The 25,517-nt window shown below is 43.3% G+C and overlaps 6 protein-coding genes, 1 long non-coding RNA gene and 1 other non-coding gene across 11 annotated transcripts in view; 4 read left to right on the top strand and 4 right to left on the bottom strand.

Annotated features, from left to right (window-relative positions):
- Nucleotides 1-25,517, bottom strand: part of LOC108015488 (small ribosomal subunit protein eS8) — a 65,477-nt gene that overhangs the window by 186 nt on the left and 39,774 nt on the right. Inside the window, exons 1-3 of one of the 2 annotated variants that reach the window (XM_070996100.1) lie at nt 1,593-1,612; nt 1,204-1,310; nt 209-620 (exon numbers count right to left, since the gene is read on the bottom strand). In XM_070996100.1, the coding sequence (XP_070852201.1) occupies nt 209-620; nt 1,204-1,310; nt 1,593-1,596 (523 nt within the window). In that variant the 5' untranslated portion in view covers nt 1,597-1,612. Of the gene's footprint in view, nt 1-208; nt 621-1,203; nt 1,312-1,592; nt 1,613-25,517 lie in introns of those variants that run through there. The other variant, XM_070996099.1, reaches the window with a different exon arrangement.
- LOC118878148 (small nucleolar RNA R442) lies at nt 65-110 on the bottom strand. Its single transcript, XR_005014682.1, has one exon. It is a non-coding gene; the product is annotated as a small nucleolar RNA R442 (small nucleolar RNA).
- LOC108015491 (uncharacterized) lies at nt 2,113-3,370 on the top strand. Of its 2 annotated transcripts, none has more exons than XM_036819683.3 (2): nt 2,113-2,931; nt 3,014-3,370. In XM_036819683.3, the coding sequence occupies exons 1-2, from the start codon at nt 2,260-2,262 to the stop codon at nt 3,275-3,277; spliced, it is 936 nt and encodes a 311-aa protein (XP_036675578.3). In that variant the 5' UTR covers nt 2,113-2,259; the 3' UTR covers nt 3,278-3,370. The 2 variants fall into 2 exon arrangements, with proteins under 2 accessions (XP_036675578.3, XP_065722518.2); XM_065866446.2 differs by having other exon boundaries at nt 2,114-2,931; nt 2,993-3,370.
- On the top strand, nt 3,891-6,653 carry LOC108015461 (uncharacterized). The gene is made up of 2 exons (XM_036819618.3): nt 3,891-4,051; nt 4,103-6,653. Exons 1-2 carry the CDS (start codon nt 3,967-3,969, stop codon nt 6,454-6,456), a joined length of 2,439 nt encoding a protein of 812 aa, XP_036675513.3. The 5' UTR covers nt 3,891-3,966; the 3' UTR covers nt 6,457-6,653.
- Nucleotides 5,937-7,088, bottom strand: LOC139353026 (uncharacterized). Its single transcript, XR_011604126.1, has 2 exons — nt 6,832-7,088; nt 5,937-6,770 (listed from the first exon to the last, which is right to left on the bottom strand). It is a non-coding gene; the product is annotated as an uncharacterized lncRNA (long non-coding RNA).
- On the top strand, nt 7,222-8,419 carry LOC108015464 (uncharacterized). The gene is made up of 2 exons (XM_017081895.4): nt 7,222-7,303; nt 7,359-8,419. The coding sequence occupies exons 1-2, from the start codon at nt 7,225-7,227 to the stop codon at nt 8,417-8,419; spliced, it is 1,140 nt and encodes a 379-aa protein (XP_016937384.4). The 5' UTR covers nt 7,222-7,224.
- Nucleotides 8,864-11,784, top strand: dgt1 (dim gamma-tubulin 1). Of its 2 annotated transcripts, XM_065866441.2 has the most exons (6): nt 8,864-9,485; nt 9,547-9,739; nt 9,855-10,018; nt 10,076-10,473; nt 10,802-11,326; nt 11,406-11,641. In XM_065866441.2, the coding sequence occupies exons 1-5, from the start codon at nt 8,975-8,977 to the stop codon at nt 11,306-11,308; spliced, it is 1,773 nt and encodes a 590-aa protein (XP_065722513.2). In that variant the 5' UTR covers nt 8,864-8,974; the 3' UTR covers nt 11,309-11,326; nt 11,406-11,641. The 2 variants fall into 2 exon arrangements, with proteins under 2 accessions (XP_065722513.2, XP_016937447.4); XM_017081958.4 differs by lacking the exon at nt 10,802-11,326 and having other exon boundaries at nt 8,885-9,485; nt 11,406-11,784.
- Cad99C (cadherin 99C) lies at nt 11,766-25,498 on the bottom strand. Its single transcript, XM_036819401.3, has 12 exons — nt 25,369-25,498; nt 24,236-24,395; nt 20,995-21,156; nt 19,870-20,048; nt 19,673-19,795; nt 17,172-17,348; nt 17,044-17,109; nt 13,944-16,853; nt 13,354-13,881; nt 13,167-13,285; nt 12,381-13,109; nt 11,766-12,321 (listed from the first exon to the last, which is right to left on the bottom strand). Exons 3-12 carry the CDS (start codon nt 21,146-21,148, stop codon nt 12,186-12,188), a joined length of 5,121 nt encoding a protein of 1,706 aa, XP_036675296.3. The 5' UTR covers nt 21,149-21,156; nt 24,236-24,395; nt 25,369-25,498; the 3' UTR covers nt 11,766-12,185.

Here is a 25,517-nt window from a genome sequence, read left to right as displayed (position 1 = left end):
GGGAAAAGGGTAAATAATTAGACAGGGCAACGCAAAAAAGACCAAAAAGATTTCAAAACAATGAAATCAGAGTAACTATGACAAGCCGAATCACACCCAACAGGCTTGCATCTCTCTTAAAACAAGATCGATGCAATAAAGTAGTTGGATCGCTAAAGTTTTTACATCACTTTAAAGAGCTTTTATCGTAAACAAAGCATATACACACCCAAGATACGGCCGGAGGTGAACTGATCCTCGAGGGCCTGCTCGACCTTGCCGTACTTCTGGCGCTCCAGGTACTTCTTCATGACCTTTTCGCTGCGCTTCTTGGTCAGCACGTCGTTTTCGTCTTCCTTCTGGGCGTGCTTGGGGTTACGCTTGCGTCCCAGGGGCAGGACGTAGTGGGCCTCGTACCACTGACGGAAGGGCGTGGCATCGATCACCACGATGCTGTTCTTCACCAGGGTCTTGGTGCGCACCAGCTCGTTGTTGGAGGCGTTGTAGACCACATCGGCGATACGGGTCTTGCGCGCCACTCCCTCGGAGGCCCAGGCGAAGTTTCCGTTCTCCAAGCGGAGAGCACGGAGCTTGGTGTTTCCACCACGGGTGCGCACCTTGTGCACGCGGCTGGAGCCAAGCTGAAAGGGAAGAGTTTTGTGTTAATTTGGGCTTCTTTGGGGGGAATACATTTCTAGGTTTATGCTTTACAATCAGTAGTCCGAACATAATGCTTTTCAATCATCAAGAAGAGTGCTCGAGAGCACAATTGCAGTTGACACGCGTTAACATCATTTTGTATTCTAAGGTAAGCCTAGGACCGGTTTCTCATACTTAATGGTCAGGGATAACAGTAACAAGATAAATAAATAAAATAAATTTAACAATTGTTGATTATTGAATCACTTTTTGTAAATAAAAAAAAAAGATATATGATATTGCAGACATTAAGAGGAGGTTAAGCATAACTATTTTAAGCATGTGATGAAAGGGTTTCAAAGTTGTATTTCAAGGTGATAATACCTTCCAAATGATTATTATGATATACAAGAAATCGACCCACATGGTCGATTTGTCGGTTGGGTACTTGTGGTAAGATAAAACCACTGAATGTGTTGGGCTCCTAGGTGTACGTTTCCCCAACGACCACGCTTAACCGGAGTATGAGAAACTGGAGCTCGGTATCGGAACCACCTTATAGGGACTACCGGGGATTATCTTTACCTTGGTGTTGGCGGCGGGGCGGCCCAACTCGAACTTGCGCTTCTTGCGGAGCGACTTGCGCTTGCCTCCGGTGGCCCGGCGTTTGTGTGCACTATCGCGGCTAATACCTGGTATTAGGACAAATAATAACAGATTAGTAAAGTAGTCAAGGCACTCGAAAACCAACCGAAAATACCAAGAACATGGGCGCACGTTGGAGGAGCACTGAATGAAGCCGCATTGCACGGGCACCAAGTTAATCACTCATATTTCTTTTAATTCACATATTTCGCGTTGCGTTTCGCTCGATGCCGTTGTAAACGTACTTTGTGCGCACTCTCATCATGTTCGCAGGCCAATTTCAGCCCATTTTCTTGATATTTCGACGCATTTTGCGAGAGTCGACTTACCCATGTTCGAGTAAAAAGCGAGAAAGAAAGGAAAAGACACGCACAGCACCTCGTGTCAAAAAAGTAGGGTTATTTTTTTGACGTTTGCCGCGGTCTGGCAGCGCTGCGCTGTTAAGGCGCGCCTAACAGCACACTGAGTGCTGTTAAATAAATTCAAATAAATAATAATTTCGAAGTAAATTTTATTTAAATAATTATTTAGGATTTTTTTAAGACTTCTTCATTTAAATAATTTCTCTACTTTTGTTAGACAACTGAATTTCGATCAGCTGGTCCACGCAAGGTACAGTTTTTAAACATAATGGCAACTCTGTGAATTGGGAAAATCAGAAAATAAAATTAACAATGGTTTTCTTTATTTATATTCCACATGCTTACAAAAATATAATTAAGTTTTTTTGTTTAGTCGCGATACATTTGTATTAAAAGTACGTTAGCTTAACAATATAACAGTGCAAAGGGTACCCTCAATCTTATCACAAAAAGAAATATGACCAATCAGGCAAACTGTTAACTTGGCAGACTGACTTCCCGCAAACGGTCACACCCCGAAATACACTGTACTTTTTGCAGCGAAAATAATAGCAATTTGATAAATAAACGCGTCAATTGCAATTTACAAACAAATTGGCCAGGAGCTGGCGCAACCCGATCCTCGGATTTGCTGATGATGGTTGGGAAAAACTTCAAGGCTCTAGCGCACTTTCACCGCCTGACCGAGTACATAGTACAGTGCAAGCACTGCGACAAAACACTGTCCTCCAAACACACCTCCTCCAACCTGACGCGCCACTTAATCCGGAACCACAAGCTCTTGGCCCGCACCATTTTCGCCGGCGAGGAGGGCAAGATGCTGGCGGAGCTCAAGGACGAGCTGGAGGCCTCCGAGGACCTTAGCATGGAGCTCGCCGAGGGCGAGGGCGAAACCAAGTCGGCGGTGCGCGGCATCATGGGAGTGAAGCGCGATCGGGAGCAGGAGCAGATGGAGCGGCATAGCCAGGAGGCTGCCGAGATGCGCAACAAGGTGATTGGGAAGAACAACAAGCTGTGGGCCCACTTCATCCGCATCTCCGAGTTCATGGCCAAATGCATGCACTGCGGTAAAACCCTGTCCTCGAAGCATTCTTCCTCCAATTTAATGCGACACATTGTGCGGCGCCACAACAATCTGGCCAAAAGCCTGAATCACTCTCACCAGCACCTTATGACCCCCAAAAAGGAGGCCAACTCCTTCAGCGGCCTGGAGCGCCGGCAAACGGCGGCTGATCCCCTGGAGAAAGTCAACTTTGACGATGTGGACAGCATCATCGAGAAGGTGGCCGATCATCTGGACGAAGAGGTTTGTGCTGCTTACCCACTCCACCTTCTTTTACATACCAATCCGATCTCTGGTTTTTAAGGTCACTTCGATTTCGCTGCAGGAACCCTTCTATGAGTACGTGGTGGACAACTCGGACAACTCCGTGGTGGTGGACCGGTGCGAGGAGACGGAACCAGCGGACATGCAGAACATGATGCCGCCAGACAACGCCTCGCTGGCGGAGTCCACCACCCAGCTGGACGAGAAGCTCAAGGCGGAAACGATATACTACAACGAGATGGCCGAGCTGGCCAGGGCCAAGCGGCGGCTCATCGACCTGCAGACCAAGAAGCTGCTCCTCGATATGAACGTGGTGGACAACTAGCCAACTGACGATTATTACGGCTTGTATTTGTAGGGAAGATAAGGCGGGCAATATGATAAATTACACTTAGGTACGATTATACTTTAAACTATACGATCTGTGCATTTACTGTGTGGGGGAATTTGGTATTTCCAACGTGGAAATATGTAAAAGAATTTTTACCAACTTTAAGAAAAGAGGAAGTTTTTCCAAAATTGCAAGAATGCTTTCTCATTTATTTTTTGTATTTATTTATATTATTTGAAGTCGGGCTTTTACAAATTTTTGAACCATTTTAGATTTCTAAAGATAAGTAAAAGTATTAAAATATTTGTTTCAACGTTTTCTCTGAAATAATAAATTTATATAATATGTTTTAACAATTGATTACTGTGAATCTTTCAATCGTTTAAGTTTTCTCCTCTGGAGCTAAATTCAAATGTTGTAGTAAGCAGTATAGAACTAAGAATTGAAAGTTGTTTATTGAAATCGGTTTCTGGTTTTGTTTGAACAACCAGATCATAAAAACGCAGTCAAGACTTCAATTTCATAGAAGACAATTCATATTATTTGTATTTTATTTGTTAAAAACGATCAAAATATCAGAACGTTTGGATATTTTACTTTGGGATATTTTAACTTTTTCGCTGCGGGCACACTATTTCTGGAAAGTGTTTTCGTAAAAGTATGAAAAACTTTAAATGTGAACCATGCCCAGGTATTCGCCCGAAGGACAGAGCTTGACTGGGACATCCTGCTCTTGGGAAAACTCAAGCTTCGGATCCGATGATGCTGGTAAGTCCGGTTATGGCTTAAAATCCCTCCCACTAAGTTTTGTTTTTTCAGCTTCCCAAGATCTGGAGAGCACACTGTGGAGTCGCCGTACGCAGTCAGAATTCCCACAGGTCTCGAGGCAAAGACATGGATGCAATCGGTTGCCCCAGTCGAGATCCCCAAATAGAACCCTCCATGGGCATCGGAAGCGAAAAAGATTCGAATCATGGGCGCCAAGCGGTTCAACGTGTACAGATGCCTTTCAGTCCATTTCGACTTGGAAGTATACCGAGCTGATCCAGGATAACCTGACAATGGCTCTGGTGGACGAGCTCCACGATGACGGTTGCCTGCTCCGCGAAAGATGGGACGAGATCGAGGCGAGGTTGGCGGATATGGTGGCCAAACGTCTCCAGTCGGTGCCACAGGGCCCAAACCCGTCGTTCGATTGGTCTTACGTTATCCGAGGCCACCGAGTGATCAGGTGCGAAGACGGTTACTCAAAGATCTTCCTGGAGGATTGTGTAGCCAAAATTAGAAAAGCATGGCACGGCCTACCCATCAGGCTTGTCCACGCTAGCGAGATACCTTGTGAAGCCGCCCTGGCAGCAGGGCAGGATCAACGGATTACCTCATCTACCGAGGATATGGAGCAGACGGAGAAAAACTCTTTCGGTTGGATAGTACCGCGGGGAGCTCAGCTCTCAGACACTGCGATCCAGAAAATAAAGGAACTCGATCTCACTAAGCGGAAGCGAAATCGGCAGAAGTTTCTGGTTCCTGAAGGCTTGAAAACCTGGAGAGTGACCCTGTGTGGAGGTGGTGGAATACGCATTGGCCACTACACTCGTCCTGCGGTTAGAAAGGAACAGCCAGAGGAAACAGAGGAGGATCATTTGAAGCAAAGCCACCAGATGGAGGAAAGGAACCAGATAGAGGAAGCTCAGCAGATTATAGAGGAGGATCGGACGTTTATTTCAGATAATACGGATGGGATGAGCCAGGAAGATAAGATTCCACAGGCGAAGGAGACGGAGGTAAACGCTTTTGGCTGGATAGTACCTCGAGGAGCTCAGTTCTCAGACACTGCGATCCAGAAAATAAAGGAATTCGATCTCACTAAGCGGAAGGGAAATCGGCCGAAGTTTCTGGTTCCTGATGGCTTGAAAACCTGGAGAGTGACCCTGTGTGGAGCTGGTGGAATACGCATTAGCCAGTACACTCGACCTGCGGTTAGAAAGGAACAGTCAGAGGAAACAGAGGAGAATCATTTAAAGCAAAGCCACCTTATATACGAAAAGAACCAGATAGAGGAGGCTCAGCAGATTATAGAGGAGGATCAGACGTTTTTTTCAGAAATTACAAATGGGAAGAACCAGGAGGAAAAGATTCCACAGGCGACGGAGACGGAGGTAAACGCTTTTGGCTGGATAGTACCTCGAGGAGCTCAGTTCTCAGACACTGCGATAGAGAAAATAAAGGAATTCGATCGCACTAAGCGGAAGGGAAATCGGCCGAAGTTTCTGGTTTTTGATGGCTTGAAAACCTGGAGAGTGGCCCTGTGTGGAGGGGGTGGAATACGCATTGGCCAGTACACTCGCTCTGCTGTTAGAAAGGAAAAGTCAGAGGAAACAGAGGAGGATCGTTTAAAGCAAAGCCACCAGATGGACGAAAAGAACCAGATAGAGGAGGCTCAGCCGATTATAGAGGAGGATCAGACGTTTGTTTCAGAAATTACGGATGGGAAGAACCAGGAGGAAAAGATTCCACAGGCGACGGAGACGGAGGTTAACGCTTTTGGCTGGATAGTACCTCGAGGAGCTCAGTTCTCAGACACTGCGATAGAGAAAATAAAGGAATTAGATCTCACTAAGCGGAAGGGAAATAGGCCGAAGTTTCTGGTTCCTGATGGCTTGAAAACCTGGAGAGTGGCCCTGTGTGGAGGTGGTGGAATACGCATTGGCCAGTACACTCGCTCTGCTGCTAGAAAGGAACAGTCAGAGGAAACAGAGGAGGATCGTTTGAAGCAAAGCCACCAGATGGACGAAAAGAACCAGATAGAGGAGGCTCAGCCGATTATAGAGGAGGATCAGACGTTTATTTCAGAAATTACGGATGGGAAGAACCAGGAGGAAAAGATTCCACAGGCGACGGAGACGGAGGTTAACGCTTTTGGCTGGATAGTACCTCAAGGAGCTCAGTTCTCAGACACTGCGATAGAGAAAATAAAGGAATTAGATCTCACTAAGCGGAGGGGAAATCGGCCGAAGTTTCTGGTTTTTGATGGCTTGAAAACCTGGAGAGTGGCCCTGTGTGGAGGTGGTGGAATACGCATTGGCCAGTACACTCGCTCTGCTGCTAGAAAGGAACAGTCAGAGGAAACAGGAGGATCGTTTGAAGCAAAGCCACCAGATGGACGAAAATAACCAGATAGAGGAGGCTCAGCCGATTATAGAGGAGGATCAGACGTTTGTTTCAGAAATTACGGATGGGATGTGACAGGAGGATAACAACAACAACATAAAACAGAAATAAGACGAAACATTTATTTTACTGCTTTTGTTTTTATACTCACACAAGTTGTGTGCTTAGGTCATAACTAATAAAAGTAATTTAAAATAAATCTATATTCTTCTATGCATTTATATAAAATATACACAAATCCATATCAGCAGGAATTCAAAAATTGTTCGGGTCTTTGGAATTTCCCATCCATCCCATCCATACTCATTAGCTTTATCTAAAAACATGCCACATATATACAGTACGTATTTAAATTAAGAAGACAGTGTGCACTTTACCTTAAATAATGGCTAGTTCTTATTTCTTATGGCTACCCTTGTCCAAACCTAAAACAAGCTTTATTCATTGTGTACGAAGTCTCAGCTTATCATCAAAACATGTTGATATTATCGTTGTAAATTCTATCTCCATTTTATCGTCGTTTAGACATTTGTGTTCTATTAAGCCCAATAAAACGTTGTAGTATAAATACATATTTAAATATATTTTATATATTTTAAATATTTAAGAGTTCAGAAAAATGAATTGAAATATTTCTAACCCACATCTATGGTTTGAAACCGCGCAAACTTTTTATCATAGACACTTACCTTTTGGTATTTTTTAGGAAGTTCCTTTGATTTTGAGAGCATTGTGGTAAATGTTTATTATTGTGCTCCTGAAGAACTGAAATGGAGCGCACTGTCTGCTCCTGGGAGAAAATCAAGGCTGATCAGGACACCGACACGATAATAATCGATGATGATGATGGTAAGTGGATGATCCTTGGCTTCCCTTTACTTACTTGCCCACTTGATTCCCCAAGATCTGGATAGTTCTCTATGGCGTCGTAGAATGAAGTCCGAATCCCCATTTGATGACAAGGGGTCCTTTTCCCCGCAGGACGATTTCCCGGATCACAAAGAAGAAGTTCCTCAGGCAACCAAGCAAAAGACGAATAAAAAAAACCCCTATAAGATACGAAAGGCCAGGTTGAGTCTGGCTCGCTTCGTTCTCGGCAGGATTGCCAAAAACGAGGCGGAAGGCAGGACGCACCCCAAGGATGCGCAGGACAAAGCTCGATACCAGGCGGTGTTGATGGAATTCGAGCAGTGGAAAGGGAGGAATATGCAGGCTATCCAGTCCACGAAACCTATGCCAAAAAGCTCGGTGGTCAAGAACGGTAGTCCGCCGCGCAAAAGATCAAAGCGTCCAGGTCGGACCAAAGCTAGAAAGACCGATGAGGTGGCCAAGGACAATCTGGTGATGGCTTTGGTGGACGAGCTGCACGAGGACGGACAGCTGCTCAACCAAAAGTGGGAGGAGATCGAGACCAGGCTTGCAAACATGGTCACGGACAGACTGATGGCCGTGCCAGATGGTCCCATTCCGTCCTTTGACTCGTCCGACGTGATCCGAGGCCACCGGGTGATCAGATGCGACGACGGCTTCTCCAAGATCTTCCTGGCGGAGTGTGTAGCCACGATTGCCGACACCTGGGATGGCCTACGCATCAGGCTCGTCCACGCCAGTGAGATTCCCTGGAGGCCGCGTGCCCGCATCTGGTTGCCTAAGGGTCAAAGGGATCACAGCCGGATCTTGAGCTGCCTGAGAGCCCAGAATCTCGATATAGACATGTCGGACTGGAGCATTGTTAATGCAGAGGAGGACATGAAGGCAAGTCAGTCGTTCGTGTTCCTCATAAACCGGCGCTGTCTTCCGCAACTAGAAGCCGCCGACTACAAGGTTCGCTACGGCATTCGAATGGCGAAGGTTAAGGTCCTTTTTGCCGAGACAGACGACTTGCCAGTGGATAACGAAGAGATAAAGACCTGGAGACATGAAGACGACATCCCACACTCTAGTAAATTTCGACGTTTCTCCTAACAGAAATGTGAAATTTTGGACTGGGAGGGAAAAGCCTCAGGCCAAAGCCATGTTCAATACTAAACCTGAGGACAGGTCTAATTATAAGGAATAATTTCAAGAATCTTAGCAGTGGCAAGATTCGAGGACAGTAGTTTGCAACGGCTGCGAAGATTACAAAGCTAAATATGTTTTATATGACAAAATGAATTCTGCCATTGAATTTCTTTAAAATACCAATAAAGAGAATTGTTTGAATTTAATAATAATCATAATGATTATTTTCTGTCTTGGTTATAACAGTGATATAATACAAATCAAGAAGGCTATTGCAACAAATTACTAAATATAAAATAGAACTAAAAATAAAAATAATAAACTCCTTTAGGGAGTCCAATTAATGGTTTAAAACCATGCTGGCCTGCTGGCAAAGTTTCCCACCTCGTAGCCAGAACATGCGTTTGGTATTTTACAGTTTTTGTGCTACGGTCACACAAAGCAGGCTTCGCATTTTTTTGTTTCGCCACAGAAAATTAAGAGAAAACCCTGAATTAAGAAAACTAAACTGGCAGCAAGATGTCCAGCTTTTCGCCGAACCAGCTGCGCCAGTGCGCCCGCTTTACCGGCACACCTTGCACACCGGACAAGGAGCAGCAGCTGCGGGAGCAGATCCACAGCGAGCTGGCCAAGATCAAGTACTGCGCCAATCCCACCTACGAATGCAGTTTGATGCGGATCGAGGGCTACGACTACTGCATCCGGCACATCCTGCGCGATCCGCGCTCCAACTACCGCCAGTGCTCGCACGTCTACTCGAACGGGAGGAAGTGCATCAATGCGGTGCCCAAGTACGACAACAAGAAGGAGCAGATCCTGACGACTCTCTGCTTCGAGCACAACCGTCAGACGCAGCTGCAGAAGACTCACCTTAATGTGGGTCGTATTCGCAGCCGGGTGGAGACCAACGAAACCCTGCTCCACAGCCTCTCGTCGCACATCAATGTGGAGGACATCAAGCCAGAGATACCAAAGACCGAGCCGGACGATGATGAAATCGATGTGGTGTCGCCGCATGTCACACCATTTGGTAGGTATCAAAGCAGTGCTCTCTAATCTTCAAACTCCATGACAACTCTTCCCCCTTTTAGTCACACAAGATCACCGCAATTCCATAGGACACGTTGTGGAAAGCTCTCGCAAGCGTCGTCGCATTCTGGACTATGCTTCTGACAGTTCCAGCAACGATGAGGATCCGCCATGTCTGCGAAACACCGCCCAGGATATCGAGTTCTACGAATCGGACTATGAAAGCATTGACTCTGAAGATGATGATCCGCTAAAGTAAGATGGTTTTCACTATTTAAATAAGTAATTCTTCTTTAAAGAAGTAAAAAGCTAGAAAGAAGGACTACACAACCTATCCTAGGAAACAACTAATAACCCAAATTTTTTGCAGGCACGCTGGCGTCTATACGCGCGCCGAGGCAGTTAGGATTGCCGAGACCAAGCTGATTAAACTCCAGGGGCTCTACCGCGAGCAGATTTCGCATCTGCAGCACATCCTGAAACAGCGGCGTCGCAAGTATCTGCACGAAATACGCCGTGAGCGGGAACTATATTGTATGTTTGAAAGTTCTTCAAATTTGAGAGAAAACATATTTAATACCCTACTTTCAGGCAGCATCCACGATCAGCTAAAGGAAACGCCACACGAGCGTAAACTGTACGAACAGCTGAAGGCGCTGAACAGCTACCATCGTCGTCAGGGCATGGAGGCAGTGCTGTACAAGAAACTAAAGGAGAAGCGCGCCCGGGACACCTTGTATGCGTCCAAGTCGAGCAACCCCAAGTGCGTCTTTACCGAGGGCGGGGTCAAGTGCGGAGAGCGAACACTACCCTGCTGCAAGCACTGCCGCAAGCACATCCTGGAGGATAAGCGCCAGGTGCTGTTCCGGGCATGCGGCGTGGAACGCAGTGGGGTGGTCTGCCAGGAGCCGGTGGCCAGCATTCTCGAAGACTCCAGTTGCGTACTGCATCTGACCGTGGCGCCGGCCAAGCGCCAGTATATACAAAAGGTGCGTTGATCAAAAACTAAACCTAACCCACGCCATAACCACCACACGTTACTACTTAAATATTCCAACTGCCTCTTCACTCATTGCCATAAGTTGTGTTGCACATAACTGCCGAAACAACAGTAATCGAACTGTTAAACAGTTTGTAACAAACAATACTGCGTAACTAGTATTTAGACTTGATTTGTAGTAAAGCTAAGCGTATATATACTATCTACTATCTACTGAGAAACAAACACGAAACACATGTATATAAGTGCTAGTACTGTACTGCTTTTAAGCCTTTTGTGATCGACCCTGAATAAATTGCCGACCTCTCATCCTCCAGTTTTATGAAGTTTCAAGCACTCCGTCGGAAGAAAGTATTTTCGCAGAAGGCCGTGGTGTCGATAATTTTGTCGGAGAAGATCCACATAATGAAATGCAAGCTGAGGGTGATGATCTCTTGGATTTTGCAAGTGGTTTATTCGAGTTTGACCTCGACACGGCTGATGACCTGGCCAATTCCCTCGACGACGAGTGCTCCATGTTTCTAGACATGGACAGTGTTGACCTGGGCTTAGCCATTGACGATGGCAGTGTGGACGATGCCCATTTAGACTTAGGTCTCGAGGAGGAAGGCGATGGAGGGTCCAACGATTCCGTTGACCACGCTGAAACTCAGGCTCAAGACAATCTTATCGAACGTCATTTAGATTTAGAAGAATCCTCATCGGTGCAAGACAATAGCGAACTTAACTTTGAAATCGACGAGGCGGATAGCAATGTTAACGAGGTGTTGAGATTGCTCGAGGGCATTGAGCAAATGCCCTGGTTTGATGCCCTTATGAACTAGTTCGATAGCGTTGTAAATGTAATAACCCACAATCCTAACCATATTAGAGCTAAATGTAGCACTGCTTCTCATTGCTGATAAACACTTTAATCCACAGAAATGCGAGTCGGAGACCGAAGAAGATGAAACCGTGTCTGCGGGCGTGGGTACCATTATAAAAACGGAAATGGAGGACCCCTCAGATAATCTGTTCACGAACCAAGTTCTCAACGTCACCACAGCTCATGACGAAGACCACAAAGACGACATTAAACCTGTAGAGTCGATACAAAAGCCAACTAGTACTACTTCTTAAACCTTTGTAGAATATATGTTTACTGTTGCAATCATAAATCAATTTATATTAAACAAAAAAATCCTAGATGTAACTCTTCTATCGGAAATTGTCAATTGGTTTTTGTACATCGCCAAATTTCCTTTCTTTGAGGAAAGGGATCACTAATAAATAGTCACTTCCTTAGTTTATCAAAATAATATCTGCTTTCTCGGATTTATTTACATTTATTTGCTTTTCATAATTTATACAACTTAATAATTTGATTATATTCATGCATGTACATATACATTCAACAATTCACATTCCTTGATGAAAATGCCTAGCATTTGCGGATTCTTAAAAAATATAAAATATGCACTCTTTTTGTCTTAAAAGTAATGACTGTAATTATTTGATCTTAAAGCACAGTTAAATATATCAGTTATCAGTTCCTCCATTCAGTATTGCTACTAAAATATTTACAGATTGCATATGCTATGATCATAATTGGATGGCAACCGCTCTCGTTGTTAAAATGCACTATTAAAAATATAAATTGGCAGCTAAATATATCAACAAAGTCTGTTATATGTTGAAACCAGTTTTCTTAATCAATATACCCTACAGTTCCGTGGTGGTCTCAACCTCCGATCTATCCAAGTCGTTTAGATATGAGAAGCCTATTTGACCATAGTCCCTTTTGCCAAAGGACACGTTCTCGTTTGTGCTGCTTAAGTGATTGTGATCGGAGCTGGATCTGTAAGATATATATCATTATTGTAGGATTTGTACACCTAGGAACTTATAGACATATACCTTTGAAACAGTGGGTTGGTGATGGGCACTTCTCCACCGTAGAGTCGATTGTTGAGCTGGCCATTGCGACCCAATGTGGCATTCATCAGTTCGCCATTGCCATTGAGCAATCCCACGTCGCAGAAGGTGTTTCCCCGCCTTCCCATCGTACTGTAGGCATTATTCTTGGCATTGGCCATGTTGTTAGGACCAGTTGGGTCTATATTGTAGGCGCCGTTCTGGTAATGATTGCTATTCTGGTGCTTGATGCGACCCAAAGTCAAGGTCCCCGAAAGGGCACCATTTGGGGGTGGAGATCCCAGGGGATTGGCATTGTTCCGAGTGTTCATCTCCAGGGTTCGATTGAAGGTGTTCTGCCTGTTGTTGATGGCCAGATTGTTGTTCATATTGGCATTGTTGAGATTCTTGTGGCGGCGCAGAGTAGCAATCGTGGCCGTCGTGGCATCCGAGTGGGATGGACTCGACTGGCCACCTCCATTGGTGTTCTCCTTGTGCGTTATATAGCTGACATTGTCCAGCGAGAAGGCATGGTTCTTGGCACTGAAGTCCAGCTGCAGATCGTCATCTACATCCGGAGGCACTGCCATGGCGAGCATCTGGGTTTCGTACTCCTTCATGTTGGCTATCGTTTCACTGGCATTCGAGGCCTGTTGGTTTACGATCACAGGATCATATCGGGTTGGATTCGTGGAGGAATACTGACGCATGCGTTGCTTGAAGTTTTTGTATCTATTAAAATGAAATTATATGTTATTATACAGTAAACATTGGATTATATTTACTTACTTTGACCAAGAAATGCATATGTAAATAATGCCAATGGTTCCCAGAATAAGTATAACAAGTGATATGGCAATAAGAGTAAAGGGAAAGACTTCGTTATCGATGGCTACAGCGGCTTTGACCTGGAAAAATAACATATATAAAATAAATATAACCCAAAAAAATATTTATCACAAGAAGTAAAACACACCTTATGAACCTGTTCTTTTCTTTCCAGGGGAAATGAAATACTTTCGGCGGTGGCCCTTGGTAAGGCGATATTTAGCTCAGATCTTGCAGCTGGTTCCAGTAAAGTGGTCTCCACAATGCTATCCTTACGGCTCACCAGCTGCTCTGTTTTGGGATCGATGAGATAGAACCATATATCCGTGGCAGCCGGATTCTCGATCACCGATCCGTTCTTGGCCAGATACTTTTGACTGCTCATGCGCTCAATACCGCTGACTAGTCCGGTCTTCTTGTCCAGCAGTTCCTCCAGCTCAGTATAGTAGTTCCGAAGATCGCTAGGTGCTGCGTTCGGGAAGGATAAGGCCATACGATTTATATCCGCCAGCTTATTAACGACTATACGGGCCCTCGTGCGATGGGATCCCTGCTCCTGGGCATCGCTATCACGGGCCTCCACCAAAAATGTGAGGGGAAAGTCATTTTCATTTTTAAAATGCTTGGCTGTTCTCAGAACTCCAGTATCTTCGGACATCATGAAGAAGCTCGTGGGCTGGAAATATCAATTATAAGGTAATAAAAACTATGAGGTATGGTAATATATCGATTTCTTACCATATTAACACGGTTTTCATCATCATCGTAGAGAGCGTATCGAACGGTTCCGAATTTACCCGAATCACGATCTGTGGCACGCACCTGCAAAATGGTTGTGTCAACATCCATTTCCTCGGTGACCACCGTGTAGAAAGTGTCTTGCTGACCACGCAGCCTATTAAACTCGAACTCGGGGGCATTATCGTTCTCATCTTGAACTATTATCTCCACAGTGGTGGTGTCTTTCAGCGGATTGACAAAGTAGCGATGCGATGTCAGGCGCAACTTCAAGGTAAAAGAGGTTTTGTTCTCAAAATCCAAGGGTTGGATGAGCAATAGGTTACAACCATGATCTGCAGAAGTCAAGTTGAAGATGCCCTCTTCATTGCCCTGGACAAACTCACACTTGAAGGCCGGTGGTCCATCTGTGGAAACCTTTGAATTCACTATTTGAATGAGTTTCAGACTGCTGTTCGTTTCCATTGACTCTGGCACGCTGGTCGTGTAGCTATCATCACTGAAGGCCAGGCCTATACTTTCACTACTCATACCCATCCCACTTTCCAACTTATTGTCCAATTTGATTTCATTATTGCCGTTGGCCAGAAGGTGATGTACATCTACCCGAAGAGGAGCCACCGAACTTAGTTGGGGTTCCCCCAAGTCATATGCTCTTATATCCACCTGGTACTCCGTATCCTCCTCCTTGCGCAGTTCATCTCTTATCCGTACAGCCCCCGTGTCGGGATCCACTTGGAAGTACTTGGGGGCCTTGCCACGCCCCACGATCTCGTAGCGAACCACATTTCCCGGCGAAGTGCCATCTCCATCGATAGCTGGAAGAGTGGCTATGATGGTTCCAATGCTCTGGTCATCATTTACGGTCACAGGATCGGGAACGGTTATGAACCTCGGTGGCAAATCATTGCGATCCTCAACATCTACCACCAAGAGGACAGTATCCCCTGGTCCATCACCATCATTCTCTATTGTACCAATGATCAGTTGGTGCTGTTTCTGGCTCTCATAATCCAATCCCTTGAGGGTCCTCACTTCACCGGTTTTATCCGATACCTTGAAGAGTTCTGCGTCCCCTTTCCTTAATACATAGGTAATCTCCGGCACCGTATCCGGATCAAAAGCTTGCACAGTGGCCACCAGGTAGTTCTCCTCATTCTCCGGAATGTGTACATCAATGCGGGCATCGCTGAACTTGGGCACCTCATCCGGAAGATCCAGTACCATCACAGTAACACTAGCAGTTCCCAGACGAGCATCAGGAGCTCCGTCTTTAGCCGTGACAACAAACTTATACTCATTCAACTGCTCATAGTCCAGTTCCTTGGCCGTTAAGATCTCCCCGGAAGTGGCATTTATGGTAAATGGTATATCAGTAGGAATGGAGTAGGTAATCTCCGCATTGATACCTTCATCGGCATCGGTGGCATGGACCACTCCCACAGAAGCCTGCGACTTACCCTCCTCCACTTGGAAGATATAGGGTAATGTGGAGGCATCGAATTCCGGGTTCTTATCATTGATATCTGTTACTTTTATATTCACAGTGGCACTACTTGAGAGTCCTCCAGTATCCTCTGCTTTCAGGATCAGTTGGTAGCGAGTCAAGCTCTCACGATCTAGCTTCCTTATCACTATGATCACCCCACTCTCCTGGCCCACCGCAAATTGCCGTAGGTCGTTGCCGGACATTATGGAGTAGACAACAGCATCGTTTTCCGGATCCTCGGCATGAACCACTGTAACCGTGGAGTTGATCTCAGCACCCTCGCTGACCTGAACCTCGTAGATGGGTTTCTGGAATCGCGGGGGCTTCGTGTTGGGTCCCGGGGTCACACTAACCTCCACGATCGCCTGGGAGGACAGTCCTCCGATGTCGGTGGCTTGGACCGTAATGCTATACTGCTCACCCGCCAGCAGACGTCCTTGGGTTCGGATCTCACCGGTCGTCTCGTTGATGGTGAACTTTTGTATACCGTTGTTGGAGACATGGTAAATGGAGTAGGTCACCACGGCATTGGGGCCCTCATCGTTGTCGGTGGCCATGACCTGGGTGACCAGTCGACTTTCGCTCTGATCCCCGGCTGTTATGGAGATCGGCGGCACCATCGCCAGCTTGGGGGCATTGTCGTTCACATCTCGCAGATGGACCGTGAGACTCAGTGGAGCACTGGCCGCATTGGTTCGCGGTTCCCGGGCCACCACTTGAAACTTGAAACGTCCTGGCGCCGGAGGGTCGCGATCGAGGTTATCCTCGTTCACTATCAAAATACCATCGGCGGTTACATTGAACGATGGGGTGGTCAGTTCGTATATATAATCTGGCTTCGGATCGGTGTCACTCAGGTCGGCATCTGTGGTTTTGAACGATATAGGATTACCATTCGAGTCCAAGACCCTAGTTCCTATCGGTGAGTTCTCATCCACATAGCCCTCCGTTTGTGAGGATGATATCACGGGGGGATTGGCATCGACTGGCTTTACGAAAATTTCCAGTTTGGCCGTTGTGAAACGTTGGGGTCCCGGGGAAACCTCTTCTGCTTTCACTATGATATCATACTTTTTCGCTGTCGAAGTATCTATGGCTTTCGTTTGCTTCAGCACCCCCGTGTTCTCATCAATCTGAAAGTAATCAGCATAGTTTCCGGGCATTCCACTGGCGAAACTATAGCGAATTGGCGAGTTTATGGTGTCAAGATCCACTGCCTGAATTCTTTCGGGCAGAACTGTTAGGACTCCTAAGAGGGATCCAGCTGGCACCGATGCCGAGTACTCCGGATTTATGCAGGCCCCATCAAGGGAGGCACATCCGCTATATATAAACGAGGGATCCAAGTCGTTCGAATCGGCTATATTAACCGTCAAAGTTGTGGTCGATGAAAGACGATCTGCGGTATTGCGCGCCCGATCCTGAAAATGAAATAATACATCATTCAAAACCAAGTTCCCAAGTGAAAGGTATGGAACAAATTAAAATGCGGGTAAAAGTAACAAGATAATTAGGGGCTATTCGCCCAAAGTTTTAATTGTTGTAATAACAGAGTGGGTAAGTTAATTAACCCTTTGGAATAATTTAATTAATTATTAAGTCGTTACTTACCGAAGCCACAATAGTAAGGTAGTATGTTTGTATCTTTTCAAAGTCCAAAGTCTTGGCTACCGTAACCTAAATAAAAGAGGGGAGAAAATATAGCATATCTTCCAAAAAAGAGTTAGGACAGATCTTACCTGACCCTGGTGGGGAAAAGATATGGCAAAGGTGCCGTACCCATCTGCACTATATTTCTCGATATCGGTGGAATTGGCACTGCCCTCGGCTATAAAATACTCAACCAGCCCATTGACACCAGCGTCCTTATCGAGGGCCTGAATATTCCGAAAAATAGTAGTTCCCACCGGAGTGCTCTGAAGAAAAGAAAAACATTGTTATTAGGTATTATAACCATAAGCCATTGAAATGTCAGTTAATTCGACATGGGAAGCAGCGGGGGCCTTGTATTTTTAGAGAGGCCGCTCTATTTTAGAACCGAAAGTGTTTCCTGCCTGGTTAATAAATTGTATCTAGTTCAGCGAGCAGCATTAGAAGCAACAAATAGTTTTCCACTCTTTTGCTAAAATTTTCTAACATTTCCCATGGGACCCCAACTGGGGAGCCAACGGAAACTCTGAGATCATTATTTTACTCGCATTGTTTTTTAGCGTCAAGTGGCTGGGATGGTAGAGATGAGATCCAAAAGCCTGCTGGGTTTGTTATATAACGGTTACAGCCTCTTAAAGCGATGTTAAGGAGCAAGTTTGCTACTTGCTTCGAAGATGGAGAGTCGGAGTCTGCAACTGCACTCTTGAGTTGGTAATTTAGTACCCAGAATTGCAGCTGAGCACCCGTGTACATAAGACATTGTTCGTCTGCTGAACTTTGCGATTCGGTTTTCAGTTTTTCTGTTAAATGGCATGCAAGCTTAGGTCATCTTTTTTCGCTTTTCATAATTTTCGGTTTTAAGTCTTACGAATTCCCATGGTCCTCTGTTTTCGGTATTGATTTTGCAGATACCATATTGTTACGTTGGTCTCTCTGGAGGTATAATTTATCTCGGTTCTTGTAATTATTTGATAGAGCGGCAATGAAATGCGATTCTGTTGTCTTGTCTTCTCTTCCCTGGACATCGTCGGGTTTTTTGGTCCCTTGGGAGTGTTCGCCTAAGCCGGCAAGTGCATACCAATTATATTCCAGTTTGACTGGCAGAACGCCATATAAAGGGACCTGGATCTCGAATTTACAATGCACTATATATACAATTTTCTGCGAACGAAACGATGACGCAGGTAGGCTGCCCTTTTGTTTATTCCGCACCAGGCCTCTTAAACTTTAAGGCTTCACATTGTTAAATAAATTTCGTATGGGTAAACGTCCTGATTGCAAATTCCAATGAACGATATATATTCAGTTTTATTGTATTTACTATGTGGGGAGGGGATACTTTCAAGGTTCTAGGCGATCGAAAGATTCAAGGATGATTCTTTTTTCTCAATTTAAAGTTTATTACAGACTACGGAAAGTGTTTTTGTATAAGAGAGTCATATTAAAGTTAATTATTTAATTTTCCAGGCTATTCTGGATAATTGAAAATCTATTAACTAAATTGTCAGGCAGTTATAATTTCTTTATTCATGATTGTTCTTTTGAAAACAAACGTTTTAGTCAATTATTCTACAGGTTTAATATCTCAATAAGTGTGTGGCTCATTAAATGAAGTTTCTCCTATTATGTAAAGACACAGGTGCGATTTTAGCACGTTTATTGGCAAGGTTTCTTCGGCAGGTAATTCACTATAGGGGTTCTTTCGAACGGGCTTGTATGTAGCACGTTTCCGCTTTGTTTTATGCTTTTTGCTGACGCTGCTTTCTAATATGTCAACAGTTCTGTAATTGAACGTTATTAGTCTAAATACGTGATTAAAAGCCGGCAGTGCTTGCCGCACTTGCCGCCGATTTCAAGATCCTCTCCTCGGATTCTGATGGTTGGGGATACTGTGGATGTGGATACTAAGGATACTGGGGATCCGATCCGCTCGACATGCTATTGTGTTGCTGAAGCGCTGAAAACATGTTCACTACCACTTCATTAGTGTTCAGTATGTAGTTGCTGCTGTCGCGTCGAGAAGACTATGCACATTCACCTGACTAATGCACAGGAAACAAACTCTACGATTGGGGATTTACGAGGTTAAGATTGAAAGAAGTCTAATTTTATAGCGAAAGGTAGTAAAACCTAAAAAGAATCCTAGTAAATTGAATTATTTCAAGTTAAGAACCCCTATCTTACCAACTTCTATATTGCTTTTGATCTTTTATAAGTTTATCTATAAAAACGAAGTAGTTCGTTGGGCAAAACAAAAAGAAAAGGTTAAAATAATACTGATACTGGAAGAACCTTATATGATAAAATGTATCTCCTAAAGAAGCGTAGCTAAGAGATAACCCAGATTTACTTTTCACTCTTATATTCATCTGATATATAACTCAATTCCCCAAGTGATCGAAACGTGCAATTATTTATCTCAGTGCATCTGTGACCATTTCCAGCGTGATAGTCCGTTTGGCACCCAACTCGGACGAATCGGAGGAACTACAGCGAGAAATGCGGGCAAACTTCGGGTATACAAAGGCGACGAAAAGCTGATCGTGCGGACGCTGGAAAATGTCTATTTGCTGTGTTACTATTTACTCACCTCGGGAACGGTAACCTCGTAGGGCGTGTTCATGAAACGCGGCGCATTGTCGTTTATGTCCGACACCCGAACAATAATGGGAATGGTGCGCTTTTTGTTTGTCGATCTAATGGTGCAGGAGACCTGAAACGATATGGGGTGAAATATGTTCATAAATGTGTTGATCTTCAGCCGAAATGGGGAGGAGGGCAATGTACTTGAAAGACAATGTGACTGAGGTTCTCCTCATCTCGATCCAGAGGCTGCAGCAGTTGGAGTTTCTTGCCGTTCAGTTGAAAGATCGGCTGGCCTTTCGGGAAGACCAAATTCAAAGCGATTTCCGTCTCCGGATCGCCGAAAATTGGAAGCTCTGGCGGAGTGGTTGGCTGTCCAATAACTGCAAAAAACGCATAAATAATATAGTAAAAGTTGATGTCTAATAAATAAAGCTGGGTTATTGGTACAAGTAGCTTTTAGACCGGCAAACATGCCGGGAGGGAAACGAGAAAACTGAGAAAACTGAGAAAACTGCAGACAGCAGCCTTTCTCTTTGCATTTGGGGTCAAGTTGCAGCGATCACTTGCGTTGTGTATATATATGCACATATTTGTGTGCACATCTCGTAGATGCATCATATATGCGCATGAAAGTCTTTAAAATTCGCGTGATCTTGTTACTCGACTGTAAGCGCCTCCAAAAGTGAGATCATATCATTACACAACGAAGCATAATATTTAATTTTATCAAGATTTTTAACATTTTATGATCCTCAAGCCATTCATATTAAAAAATATGTATACACTGCTTAAGATATAGTTATTCCTAATACTCTATCGTACCATTTGCGTACTTTAAGTAATTTTGTATGGGAACCCTTTGGATAGTAAAAAATCTAATTGAGCTCTGAAATTACCTAACAGCACGCCCAAAATCAACCAATTAGGGCATTGAAAGTTGGCCAGCTTCACCTTATAGAGGGTTCACCCTTGCGGCATGTAAATTATACAATGTATCTACAATGTACTTTTAATTCCTCTGGTCCGACGTGCCTTTTATTCTTTGATGTGATGTGATGGGCTGCCTATGTGCTTGAACACGTTTAAAATTATAATTATGGTGGTGCACCTTTCGTGCTTTTAGTCTATGATCTTGAAGTCGAGGTTGCTCTGAGAGCATTTTGTCTAAAAAGCATATGGCCATTCATGTTTTTGCATTCACGTAATAGATTTGACGGTGAAGTATGTAGTCTAAAAACTCATATTTCCTGTTTAAAGCCATTTTAAACTGTTCAAATTATTTAGTTAGCCTAGGCCATTATATACATTTTTATGAAGAATACTTACAAGACTCTCGGCTTTCCTCGATATCCAGAATAATATTCGTTTGACCGGTTTCCACCTCGCACATTTGCGACTTGCCCAAAACCGCCGAGCAGAGCAGGATTAGGAGTCCGAAAAAGCCCAATCCCTGCTGAGGAGTGAGATTTCTGGCAGTCATTTTATTTGCTGAAAATAAAAGTAAACAAATATGTATTTCTTGTAAATCATCTGGAGTCTGATTTGAATATTATTTTTTAACCTACGCCACCAGAGCCCACACAGCGAATGTGGAAATCCGAGTAGAGCTCAAGAGCTAAAAAAATGTCTTCTGCATGCGCTGCTTTTTGCTGCTTTTGTATGCAAAGACGGCTTCTCAAGCCTTAAATGGTGTGATATCAATATGCAATAAACAATTTAACAAACTTGGCGTTGTCTTAGCCGTTCTTTTATTCTCTTCTCGAATGCCGAATATACGTACGTATGTATACGAACGTATATGGAGATGTGGAAATCTAAGATGCGAAGATCTGAGGCTCTGGAAATAGTTAGATAAATTGAAAACTTTCCTAGTTCCTAGTTTCTAGTTCCGTTCGAAACCACTACTTGGCCGCGGAAATATTGACAGAGAAAAGTTCATAACGGTGGGATCATAAATTGGTTAATAAAGTGGGAAGCCATGCCAGCAGATAGAAACTAGACAACGGGCCCCACGATCAGGTGCACATTTTGCACATTTTGCCCACCTCATCTCATCGAGTGCCTAAATGGCCAGCCCGGACTGGCCGATCAACTTTTGTGGCTGTTTCTGCGGCTGCGGCTGGCTTACAGTTAGAAGTTAGAAGCCACTTCTCTGCGGCTTCTATCCCTAAGTTTCAGCTCTTGCATCCGCTGGCTTTCCGCTCCGTCCCCATACCCACTCCATCTCCATCTCCATCTCAATCTGAATCTCCATCCAAGACTCGTTGGCACCAGGAGCCACTTCTCCCCTATACCATCCTATCCCATCGAGTCGTATCGTATCCGTTACTCGGATCATTTGTTTAATGAAACAGATCGAAGGTAATCTTCTGGTTTTCTCGCTTTTTCTTCGGTTTTTATTTGCTCTAGCTCATTAGATATGGATAGGTAGTGTATGGGATTAGTGGGGTTAGTTAGCCAAATATATCATAAAATAAAGATATAAAGTGCAAGCTCTAACGAACGAGGGTTCTTCGCACAGAAAATTATAACATCAATATTATATTACCTACTAATCTTAATTTTATGTTTGGCAATAAAAAACCTCATCATTGATCAGATAAGGCAATAGGGCAATGAAGCAATCATTTTACTTAAACTTGGAAGGTTATAATCTGCATTAATCTAAGGTATATCTATAAATTGCAACAGGAAGAATATATTAAAAATGTAATGGAGCCAAAAGGAAATTACTTATCCGCAATGTTGCTTATGTGGGCGGAAGTTTTGGAAGTCATAAAAAAAAATAGAAAATATATATACTTACGTCTGATAAAGATTTTGACTTAAAATATTAGACTAAAAAAATAATTATAGCGTTACAGCTTTTCGAAAACTGTTTACTGATTAATTTAATTCGATTGCCTAAGATTATTCAATTACCATACACAAAACTTAATAAAGCTATAAAAGTGTGTATCATTTTGTAACGATTTATTTAATTTTGCCAATGTGTGTGCTGCAATCTCGAATTGAATCAAACTTGTCTCGAAACGCAACTATTGCTGAAATAATCTCCGAAATCATAAAAGCAACGATCGTCCATTGCGTAACCCAAGTGCGAGATATCACATTGTATTGATATGGGGCTTGAATGTTTCGCTTTGCTATTTGGTATTTGCAAAAATCGGGAAAACCGAGAAAATCGCGAAAAGCGCTGCCAGTCCTCCGCTTTCACTGAACATGTACAAAATACCATTTCCCCCCGTATAAACAAAAGTCGGAGGAGCATGGAGCTTGGAGCAGGGAGTATGGAGTATGGATCATGGAGCTTGGAACTCGAGATCGGTTCGGTGGTGGCCACAGAAAGTCAGTTGCTGATTATGTTCAACCGGAAACTTATAGAAAAAGCCGAATGTGCCAAACTGGTTTGCAAAATAAACGAAAGCCGAGGTATCGCGCTGTATGCCTGAATGCCTTAATGCCTGAATGCTGGGTGCAGATTCGATATACGGGAAACCTGTTGCTTATTGATGCTGTTTTTGCCAACATTTTCTAGTTTTGAATGTGGTACAATACGTACCGAACTTAAATCTGAAATCTCTTGGAATGCGAACGATGGTTGCCACACAAATCTTAAATAAACAAGAAAGGAACGAATGGTTTTTGGGGGACCGAACCTCGGGATACCCTGATATAAACGGCCCACCAATCATACTCGATCGTTCTGTCAGCCCCAACTTTGATTGTTATGCTAATCCAGCGAGTGTTTTATTGTATTTTAATTTCATTGGACAGGAGGACGCGCTGCCGACCATACAAAGTGTACGCTTTTATGCATATTTCACTTCTTTGACTCGTGAGATGTTTCATAATACCATCTGACAATAAAATATGGTCTTTTATCAGCCTATAAACCATATCAATGTGTCCATTTTTAAACTACAAAGAGGTGGTAATATGAATTCATTTCATGTAATATGGTATGGGAGTGCATAATCTATAAGCTGGGTGCTAAAAACTACTCTTCCTTTAATTTTGGCAAAATGGCTTTTAAAAAGTTTAATGACTTCAAACGATTTTAAAACTATAATCGTTCTAATGAACTCAACAAGAATCTTAGAGCCAATTTACTGGGAATCATTTTTCTTGATGATTAATTTTAATGAATTGGCTTTTTTTCAGGACGCCTATACCAAAACTTAAACAACTGCTGACTAACAGAAATAATCTGTAAATATGATTGTCTTAAATGGTCATCGGCTTAAAAGCCGTAGGTTTGGGCTTTTATACAGCAGAATATGATATAATATAATAATTATTAAATATAACTATTATATGCTGATAGATCAATAACTTAAGACCAAACTAAGACATTGTACAAAGTTTTTTGGTGACAATAAAATTAATTGACCTGACTTGCCGCTGAAAAAAACTGTTAGGTGATTATGTTTCTTCTTTATAAACTGCTTCGGGGCATTTAAGCAAATGAAGATTAATCTATGATGCTCTGAGCATTGCTTTGTCTCCCAATCTTTTCCCCTGTATAGATACTGTATAATTTAATGATGAATAACTTAGTACTTACCGTTTGTTCTAAAGATTTAGTATTGCAAAAGCTCAAAATATTTCTGCTAGGTATCCAACGTGAAAAATGATATCACACGCCGTTAACAAAGGAATTCTTGATCCCCAATTACATTTCGGAATTGTGATGGTTAAATGTGTATTTTCTTGCCACCCGTACGCTACAATAAACAAGGTTAAAATTAATTAAAAACACACGCGACACTATTTTTTTTAGGATTTTTTAATATTTATATTATGCATTGCTTTGTCGTAAAACTCGGATTGAGACAATATTTTAAAAGTGATGATCACAAGACAGGTTTTCTTTGTTTTTTCCACACCAGATTGATTTTTAGTTATTTCTTTTTTCCCTTTCGAGGCTGTCCTCCCTGGGATTAATTATAAATCTTAATATTTCGCGAAAAGCGACCAACAAAGCGGCGCGTGGGAGTTTTTGGTAGCATGTAGTAAAAGTAGCATGGCAAGTTGATGACTATCTATGTCTGCCTGTACAGTGAACAAGACTGTATAAGTTTTCTTACACAAATCTCGACATACGTGACCTCATTTGCCGATCTGACAGAAAACGTTTTTCGCTTTTTTTTTTATTTTTTGGTTGTTTCTTTGCAAATGCCGCAAAAAATCCCGGTCGATAAATAAATTCGTGGTGTGTGTTTTCTACCAGCCCATAAACAGATTGGCATTTAATACAGCGATCACGTTCACATTCCACATTAGTGTTCTATACTTCTTTTTGACTTGAGTTAAATGATGATGGTTAAACTGATGTGAAATTTTTGTTTGTTTTTACACAATTGTGTGATTTGGGTAAACAATAAATTGGCAAGAGAAAGTCTTGCTTTCGGTTGTGGGTAGCTACAATTTTTTTTTAACGTTGGATGCTTCGTAGATGGTGCTTTGTTTGCCGTCCGGGGTTTCTTTGTTATTTAAACGGGTATTATTATTATTTCATATTTTTTATTCACTGGCATAGGAGATATATGGGTAGTATGCCCTTTAAAGGGTCTTGAAACCACAAATATCTTGGGATCCACACACATCACACGTCGCCATAAACGGACCATTCTGAACTTTACACATTTTCTTGAGAGATATAACTCTTAAAAAATTAGCTCTTAGGCATATTCATACCAGCTTGAAAACCGGTATCGCGGGAGCCTCCTAAAATACGATTAAGCACATAATAATACACTGCGCGAAAGTACGTGATATCGGCTCGATGGTCGGATCGGAACTGTTTCGCTTTACCTGTCTCTCTTGTTTCAGCAACAAGTGGGCGC

Source organism: Drosophila suzukii, chromosome 3, assembly GCF_043229965.1.
Source record: "Drosophila suzukii chromosome 3, CBGP_Dsuzu_IsoJpt1.0, whole genome shotgun sequence".
Lineage (NCBI taxonomy): Eukaryota > Metazoa > Arthropoda > Insecta > Diptera > Drosophilidae > Drosophila > Drosophila suzukii.
This window is presented reverse-complemented; position numbering and strand designations above follow the sequence as displayed.